At 47.2% G+C, this 9,083-nt stretch overlaps 2 protein-coding genes across 2 annotated transcripts in view; both read right to left on the bottom strand.

Annotated features, from left to right (window-relative positions):
- Positions 1-383: 383 nt before the first annotated feature.
- LOC119429372 (ADP-ribosylation factor-like protein 8A) lies at positions 384-4,325 on the bottom strand (the record flags this gene model as incomplete). Its single annotated transcript, XM_037697014.1, is given in 4 exon segments — positions 384-477; positions 2,443-2,516; positions 2,593-2,673; positions 3,961-4,325. Coding segments are annotated over 4 exon segments (372 nt in total), but the record flags the coding sequence as incomplete, so codon positions are not given.
- A 784-nt stretch (positions 4,326-5,109) lies between these two features.
- The window catches only part of LOC119429371 (tyrosine-protein phosphatase non-receptor type 7-like), a gene marked incomplete at its 5' end in the record, with an annotated part of 5,144 nt that continues 1,170 nt past the window's right edge, over positions 5,110-9,083 (bottom strand). The window contains 4 exons of the mRNA XM_037697013.1: positions 5,110-5,442; positions 6,863-6,947; positions 7,025-7,138; positions 8,260-8,450. Of these exons, the coding sequence (XP_037552941.1) occupies positions 5,350-5,442; positions 6,863-6,947; positions 7,025-7,138; positions 8,260-8,450 (483 nt within the window). The remainder of the gene's footprint in view (positions 5,443-6,862; positions 6,948-7,024; positions 7,139-8,259; positions 8,451-9,083) is intronic.

Genomic DNA, 9,083 nt, shown 5'->3' with positions numbered 1-9,083 from the left:
AAAATACTTCAAACAGCTGATTGAATTTGTTTCAAAATAAAATACTTGAAACAGTTGATTGAATTTGTTTCAAAATAAAATACTTCAAACAGTTGATTGAATTTGTTTCAAAATAAAATACTTGAAACAGCTGATTGAATTAATTTCAAAATAAAATACTTGAAACAGCTGATTGAATTAATTTCAAAATAAAATACTTGAAACAGCTGATTGAATTAATTTCAAAATAAAAGGGGAACTAAGAAACGGGGCTGATGCGAGCTTGTTTTAACGCAGGTCCTGCTCAACGAGCAGTTTCCTCAGACTTGCTCCTTCGCCCGTCAGGCGGACAGCAGAGGTTCTGTTGGGCCCGTTTGGTTCTGGCTGTGTCAGTGTGTTCTTACAGGAATTCCCTGCAGCTGTGGTTTATCCAGCAGGTTGTGCAGCTCGTTCTTGGAGGCTTCGATCTTCTCTGGATCTGCTGCGTCCACCATGTACCTGCAGCGACACAAACAAACAAACAAACAAACAACTCTGAGTAAACGTCCCTGAAGAGGCAGAACATCTGAAGGGTTCACTTCTTTTCAAGCTCCCGTGCTACTAAACGAGCACGGGTGTAACTGGGACCCTGAGGACACAGTTCATTCCACCTCGTGTACCACGTGTGGTGAAGGACAACAAACTTGACTTGGACTTCTTCCTGTTAATGGAAACGTGGAGCACGAGCCGCGAGGGGAACGTCTGCCAGCAGCAAGCGGTCCATGGTGTCTGACACGTAGGACAAGTGCCCCCCAGCACAGAGTCTGAACAAGATTTGAAGGAAGGAGGTCTTAGACCTTCGAGTTCAACTCGTGACAAAACAACAAAAGTGTTTTCTATCTTTGTTCAGTGTTTAATTGTTTCTGTTGTGAGACCTCTTCTTGTTGCTCACTGGTTTTCATGGTGAGTTTCTTCTGGAGCTGTCAGAGCTGGGACACAGGCAGAAGAGGATGAAGATGAAAACTGTGGAAGGTTTGCTCTTTGTAATGAAAGATGACAGACTGCAGGGATTATTTCACCATTTCATTTAAAGCTGAACCTGGTGGATTACAAGTTGTGGCTCTGTCAATAGACGCCTCCCATAAAGCAGACAAAAACAGACGGTCCTACAAGAACTTTTTGAGGAAGAGGACAGCGAGCTTCTGTCGTGCTGCAGCAGCAGCAGCATCAGCATCAGCAGCATCAGCATCAGCATCAGCAGCATCAGCATCAGCAGCATCACCCATTCCAACCACAGACAGCCCCACCCTCTGGTGGTGGATGAAGAAGGACACGCTGCCATTGTTCTCAGCTTTAGCAGAGAAGTATCTGTGTCCAAGCATCACCCCCCCCCCCCCACACACACACACACACACACCTGAGAGGGTGTTCTCCACAGCTGGAGATACTAGAGGTCCAGAAAGATCTCGTATGGTTCCAGTGAAAGCAACATGTTGATGTTTCTGCACAAACACTGACAGTTTTAAAAAGTGCAGTTGTGTTTTATGTGAATGTGTTAATTAGGAATTCTTGTTTTTTCATACCAGTTCTATTTTTGTTCTGGTATACTATAGTATACTATACTATAGCATATTATAGTACAGTATAGTATACTATAGTATAGTATACTTTATTGCCTAACCCAATGAGAACTGATAACAGAATTGATAAGGAATTGAATCGATAGGTGATATTGATAAAGGAATCTGAATTGCCAAATTCTCATCACTTGCCGTCCCTAATCAGGGTGCTAATGATCCATTGGTAGGATGATGGTCCTCTTTGATCATGTGAACAGTTTCTTCAACAACAAACTGGTTGATCCACCATGAGAAGACTGAGTTTGCTGCAGCTCCTCAGACTGAAGAAGTCCTCTGGATGAAAGACAAAACGTTTCTACATTTGTTTTGAACACGTCCAGAGGACCTGACTCAACTGTTCTAGATTAAATAAGAACCCTCTTCAGCTGCGCCGCCTTCACGGCGTTAAGCGTGTGCAAAGCAGCACGTGTGGTGCCGTGTTTGTCTTCAGCGAGGGAGGGGGGGCTGCGTGAAGGTGCAGACGGGCAGAAAAACCAGAACCGACAGATTTTCCAGTCTAATTGTAACTCACCATAGAAATATAGATGATACAGTCTCATCTTATATGACGTATGAAATCATCCTGATATTTTTTAAATGGTGAGATATCGCCCAGCCCTACTCATCACGTTCTCCTCGTTGGAGATGCTTGGGAGCATCAGCTGGGTGGAGGATGCAGGAAGCAGACGAAGCTACGAGCGTCGGCGAGTTGTTGTCCACGTCGTCTGCCGCTTCCTTGTTCTCAGCGTTTCTTTTGTTTCGAGCTCAATCTGAACTTCTCTGAACTTTAACTAGATCTATAATTAAAACACGTGACAATGGTGGAGGTCAGAAGAGTCCGACCCGTGTAGGACGCAGGACTTACACGATGGCGCTGACTCCTCGACAGTAGCGCTCCCACATGCTCCTGAAGCGAGGCTGTCCTCCGATGTCCCACAACTGGACAGACATCATTAAAACATCATTTACTCAGCTTCATTCATGATGAAGATGGAGATGATGGAGGAGGACCCACCTTGATGGTGACGTTGCCTTTCGTGATCTTCCTCATGTTGAATCCAACCGTAGGAATCATGTCTTCGCTGAACTGACCCGACTGAAACACAGATGGACACTTTGATCACCTTCGTCCCTCGACTCGTCTCAACTCAGACTCTGCTCTTTCAGGGACAAAGACGTTTATTTTACCACCAACAAACCTCCAACTACATGAACCTTTAGTTCAAGGCTCTCGTTAATAAACCTGAAGAGCTCATTCTGACCAGGAGGCAACAGAAATCTTCCTCCGGCTGATCTGGACGTTCCAGACTTCCCGCAGGTCTCTGTGGAATTGTTGCTGTTTCTGGTCGTGAACATCTTCAGGATGGACCACAGTTAGGTGGACTCAGAACAGCTGAACGCTTGAGTCTCTGTGCCGGCGTCACAGGATCTGGTTCTTCAGCTGAATTCATCAGTTGGTCCAACGAGCTGGTCCGTGTCCCTGAGCTGCAGCTGTTAGCGTGCCAGATGTTCAGTCTGTAGAACAACGTTCTACTTGGTGTTCTTCACAGAATAAAACCGGTAGGACGCGCTCGCGTCTCTTTTTACTCCAATCTGAGCTTTGGCTCAAATTCTGGAAGTGGTAACGTCTCCAGCTGTTCACGTAGAGAAGACATCTGTAAATGACTTAAAATATTTCCACATTTCTAGTTGTGCACAACTACGGACTAATAAGCTCACCTTTATTTATTTATGTATCTTTTCTTCTTTCGGCTGCTCCTTCTGCAGAGAACTAACTCACAGAAGACTTGGTGATTGTTTTTACCCAGATGTTCTTCCTGACTCAACCACAGCCTCTGTGGAGCAGACAGCTGCAGGTGGTGGGGGTTAAGGGCCTTGCTCAAGGGCCCAGACTGAGGCAAATGAGGGTGGAGGCAGGTGTGGGTGCTTCACCTTTCCCACCCACATTTTGACCTTGTTGAACCGGGGAGTTGAACCAGCGACCTTCCGCTCCCAGGCCCACCTTCTCTAACCTCTGCACCACCACTCCCTTTAATAAGCTTGACATAAATAACAGTTTGTCCAGGTGAGGGGATCTTTGGTTCAGTTTGGAAATGACCTTTGACCTTTCGCGGATTGATGGGCAGCGTCACTGCTGATGCCTTTCCGCTTTGGTGTTGTGTTGACACACACCTGTGCTCCACAGAATCGGAACCTCCTACTTCTGATCAGATACAGTACATCCGGTTAGCAGCTTCTGGCTGATACCGAACCTCCAGAAGAACCTTTAAACCCATCCGTTACCGGGTCTGTCTGCAGAACCCGAACCTGTGTGATGTCGGTCCAGCTGACCTCATCACTCCGCGGGGTAACAATGGACCGACCGCTCCAGCGCCGAACTCACCGCTATCACGTTGACGAAGGTGGTCTTCCCGGAGTACTGCAGGCCGACCAGGGTGAGCTCCATCTCCTCCTTCCAGAACAGAGCCTTGAACCAGTCCAGCAGTTTGTTGATGAGCGCTATCATGTCTGCGGCGGCTAACGTTAGCTGCTGCTGCTCGGCTAGGTGGCTAACGCCCAAACAGGTCCGCTCCTTCTGCCCGCTGACACTCACTGGGACAAGCACGGACGGAACCAGTCACAACCAGAACCACCGGCAGCTCTGTGTGGACACAGCAGGCCTGTTGGCTCGGCGTTTTTAACCTTTAAAGCCGCTGACAGCCTTTTCTCTGACGTTTACTAGCTGCGCTTTTTCCGGCTAACCCCGTCAAGGCGGAAACGATAGACTGGGCTACATCCTGTGAGGCCTTTCAAAATAAACTACAAACGAACGAAATCCGTTAAAAACATAAAATGAAATAACGCTTTAAGGATTATTTAACCCCATTTAGATTTTTATAACCTTATAAATAAAAATGAAATACAATTAAATTTAATTTTTATGTACATTTATTGCTTCTGTTGTTTTTTTAAACAATCGGTAAGTATTTAATTTGTTCTGTTTCCGGTTTGGGTGGGGTTGCTGACGAAAGCTGAGGAGACCAGAGAGAAGAAGAAGAAACAAAAAAAACATGTTTCTGAAACACTGCCCCCTGTTGGTCATTATTTTAATATTTCAACAATGTTCACATTAAAGTAGAAAATTATGAAATTAAGGTCAGTGTTTGCACCTATGAGTTGTAATCTCAAAAGGCAAAGGGTCTGGATATTTCCTGAATAAATTTGCTGATTTATTTATTTTAAAATTTCTTGTGTCATTTTAAAACTATTCTTTAAACTCTTAATCCTAATCCTGATGCATGCTCAATAATCCAGGTAGAAAAATCTAAAGAAGTTAAGTCTGGTCCTCTGGACATTCAAAAAACAAAACAAAACAAAAAGTAAAATGTTTTGTTTTTTGAATGTCCAGTGGACCAGACTTAACTTCTTTAGATCTTAATCCTAATCTTCCGTCTGTAGGCAGCAGAACCGGTTCACGTCGAGCTGCAGATTCTTCTCACTCCACCAGGAAGAATAATTTCTTTCAGTGTCTAAACATTTTACAAATGTTGGCTTTTATTTCATTTTTTCAAACATTCAGTTTTCAGAGATTTTCACTCCAGGTTGAACATCTTTGTTTCGGTACCACATTCTGTGGAGTCCGAACAGAACATCCAGTTCTTCAGGTCCTGCTGGGCCATGGGTTCTCTGCTGGTGTCCATCCTGCTGCCTTCAGGTTCTGGGTCCGGTTCTCTGGTTGCATTGAAGATGCTGCTGGTGCTTCAGGTTCTGGATCCTTTCAAGTGTTTCTGTTCTATAGCTGCAGGTTCTGCATCTCCAAACTGACCCGTTCCGTCTGGGTCAGCTGGTTCTGGAGTTCTGTGGCAGAATGAATCTGGTTCTGCTCCTGATGGACAGAAAAGAACGTTTAGATTGTGCTCACATCAAACTGTTTCCTGATTCATTCGAAGCGACAACAAGTTTCTGAGTCTGAACCTGAGATTCAGGATCAGTTCAGGATTAGATTAGTGGATCACTGGACCAGCTCTTTACCCTCACTAGGGTCTTTGAGGGGTCATGGGAGTTTGCCCATCCAGTCTACATGTGTTTTGTGGACTTGGAAGAGGCTTTCGACCGTGTTCCTCGAGGTACACTGTGTGTGTGTGTGTGTGTGTGTGGGGGGGGGGGGGGCGCTCCGTGAGTCTGGGATTGGGGCCTGTTGTTACGGGCTGTTCAGTCCCTGTACAAGCGGTGCGAGAGTTGGTTCTCATTACCGGCAGCGAGTCGGACCCTTCAGGACTGCTTGTTCTCACAGATTCTGTTCAGAACTTTTATGGACAGAACTTCTCGGTGCAGCCGGGGGGTGGAGGGAGTCCAGTTCTGTGGCCTCAGGATTCATCTCTGCTCTTTGCAGATGATGTGGTCCGGGTGTCGTCATCGTGCCGTGATCTTCAGCTCTCACTGGAACGGTTCACAGGCGAGTGTGAAGCAGCTGGGATGAGAACCAGCACCTCCACATCTGAGTCCATGGTCCTCAGTCAGAAAAGAGTGGATTGTTCTCTTCAGGTCGAGGGTGAGGTTCTGCCTCAAGTGGAGGAGTTCAAGTATCTCGGGGTTTTGTTCATGAGTGAAGGAAGAAAGGAGCGTGAGATTAACAGATGGATTGGTGCAGCGTCTGCAGTATTGCGGACCCTGTGCTGGTCCGTTGTGGTGAAGAGGAGCTGAGCTGTAAGACAAAGCTCTCTGTTTACTGGTCGGTCTACGTTCCTCCCCTCACCTCTGGTCCTGAACTCTGGTAGAGACTGAAAGAATGAGATCGTGGATCCAGGAGGTTGAGATGAGTTTCCTCTGCAGGAGCTGGACTCTCCCTCAGAGACAGGGTGAGAAGTTCAGTTATCAGGAGAGACTCAGAGGAGAACCACTGCTCCTCCACATCCAGAGGAACCAGTTGAGGTGGTTTGGTCATGTCTGACTGGGAGGAGACCACGGGGAAGACCCAGGACACGTTGGGGAGACCATGTCTCTCTGTTGTCCTGGGAACACCTTGGAGTTCTCCCAGAAGAACTGGAAGAGGCTGTGGAGAGAGATGTCTGGACCTCCCTGCTCAATATGCTGCCCCTGAGACCTGAGTCCAGAACCAGTGGAAGATGATGACTGGTTGGATGACTGGTTGGATGGTTGGATGGATGGAATACAGTATTTGTGGATTTATTTATACAGTATTTATGTCCCACTGAAAGTAGTTCTTTAAATCATCAGTAAAACAGATGAAGCTGTTGCTCTACACAGATTTGACTGGACCTGAACGGGTCTCGAGGGCTCAGTACCTGGTTCTGCTGTAGCTGCAGGCTGTACTGGGCCAGCGTGGCGTACAGGGACTGGTACTGCTCCGTGGTCTGAATCATTCCACCCCTGCAGAGGACGGAGGAGGAGACGTCACATGGCCGCTCCGACAGGTGAGCAGAGAATAAACAGTGAGCTTGTCTCACCTGTCGAGTCGAAGCTGACAGACCGTCTCCAGGATGTCCACCTGGCCCGATTCTCTGAGCTGCTGGCAGCCGATGCTGCTGGCTATGAAGCAGCCGGTCCTGCCGATGCCAGCACTGAGGAGACAGAGGAGAGAACGTTTCTTCAGCCTGTTAGATGTGAAAACTCTGAGCTGCAGCTTCAACTTGAATGGAGGAGGCCACAGCGTTTCCTCTCAGAGACCCATCAGAGTGATGTCACGCGTTCAGATGTTCCTCAACAAGTTTTGTGTGTTTTTACCCCTCAGCCGACTTTTATCTGCTGCCTTTAACGCTCACACAGGAAGGAGCGTTCAAAACGTCTGGCGCTCTGAGCCGTGCCCGGCTGGTGCTGCAGCTCGGTGAGCAGAACTCCTGCTGTGCTGATGTTTCAGAGTGAGAGCTTCTGTTCCACGAGCTGCAGATAATGACCGCGCTGCCAGAGGAAAATAAAACGTGTTCCGTGAAGGTGCCAGAACCACGCTCAGTGGGTTGCTTCAGTTTCCACGCATTTATAAAAGGATGCACGAGAACTTCTTAGGTCACGGTTTCATCCGGATTTCTGCCACATCGGTTAGAGATGTCATTTCTAACCCGAACCTATTCGGGCCGGGCCATGATAATGTGCTTAATGTGTGGGCCGGGTCGGTGTCGGGCTTTTGGCTGCGTCAGCAGACGATCCAAAAATATGGCAACACGGTTAGCCATATAATCACCAGCTGCACGCAGCCATTTGACCGCGCGCTGACCGGCCTTGAAAGAGTTAAAAAGTTCAGTTAAGCCTCAGATGGACGACTGCCAGCGATCCATCGCCCAAGTGGACGTTCATTCAGCCGCTGCACTCAGCGGACGCGCACAGCCGACGACCCAAACAGGTGACATCACAAAATATCCAACATGTCAGAGCGGGGTCCGTGTCTGAATCATGCAGAATGCAGCAGAAGCAGAGATTTAATGAGCTTTGACGGCCACGAAGGACAAACACCCCCTCAACTCCGATCTTCTGCCGCCTCAGCCGCACACGTCCGTGACCGTTGATAAACAATGTAAACAGTCAAAGCTTAATTAAAAACTTTATTTTATTTTTTTCGGGTTCGGACCTGTAATTACTGAAATGATGGCTACGGGCTGGGGCCGGCCGGGTCGGGTCAGATTTTTTGGGCCCAAATGCAACTCTAACATGGGGTCACTTTCAGCTGTAGAACTGAAGCAGCACCAACCTGCAGTGGACGATGACCGGACCAGGACCGGAGACCTGCTCCGTGATTGGTTCAGAGCTGGTGGAGGATTTCATCCTGTACGCCTCCACCTCCTCCACCAGCCTGAGCAGGGAAGCAATGCATTCTGGGATGTGGTGGTCGGGCCAGGAGCAGAACCAGTAGTGTCTGACTGGACGAGACTCTGAGTGCAGCTGAAACACAAAGAGGACAGAACGTGATGTAAAAAAGGCTGGGGGGGTTCTGGACACTGCAACGGTACCGGACGACAAACATTTAATTTCTGGGCTTTAGCAAGAAAATCTGACTCAGACACTGATTGGTTGAGTTTTCAACAGATGAGGAATAAATGTACAACTGCTGTCAAAGCAGCAAAACAACTATTTCTTATCTCAGACCTCCAAAAATCTAAATGACCCTAACAGATTCTAGAAAACCATCAAATCTCTCTCAGGCACCCCCCAATCATCTGACCTCCCATCACAACTTCTCGTTAACTCTGTTCCTGTGTCAAATAAGCACGAGATCCTGAACTGTTTCAACAAACATTTTGTTGCTTCTGGTTCTTTATTTGACACAGTTACTAATGGAAGATCAGCCACTTCACTTAATAACCAAACTTCTACAAATCAAATCCCTCCTACAAGTCAATCCTCAGTTAATCACAGCTTCTCTTTTTCTCCATTCTCAGTCAGTGAGGTCAATAAACTGTTAAAAGATCTTGATCCTAAAAAATCTGCAGGTCCAGATGAACTTCCACCTTATTTCTTAAGGCTGGCTGCTCATATCATCACAGTCCCTGTGACCCACATCTTCAATCTCTCCAT

The sequence above is a fragment of the Nematolebias whitei genome, unplaced genomic scaffold, assembly GCF_014905685.2.
Source record: "Nematolebias whitei isolate Nwh7 unplaced genomic scaffold, NemWhi1 Nwh_scaf_695, whole genome shotgun sequence".
Classification (NCBI taxonomy): Eukaryota; Metazoa; Chordata; class Actinopteri; order Cyprinodontiformes; family Rivulidae; genus Nematolebias; species Nematolebias whitei.
The sequence above is the reverse complement of the archived record's forward strand: the minus strand, read 5'-3'. Positions and strand labels throughout refer to the sequence as shown.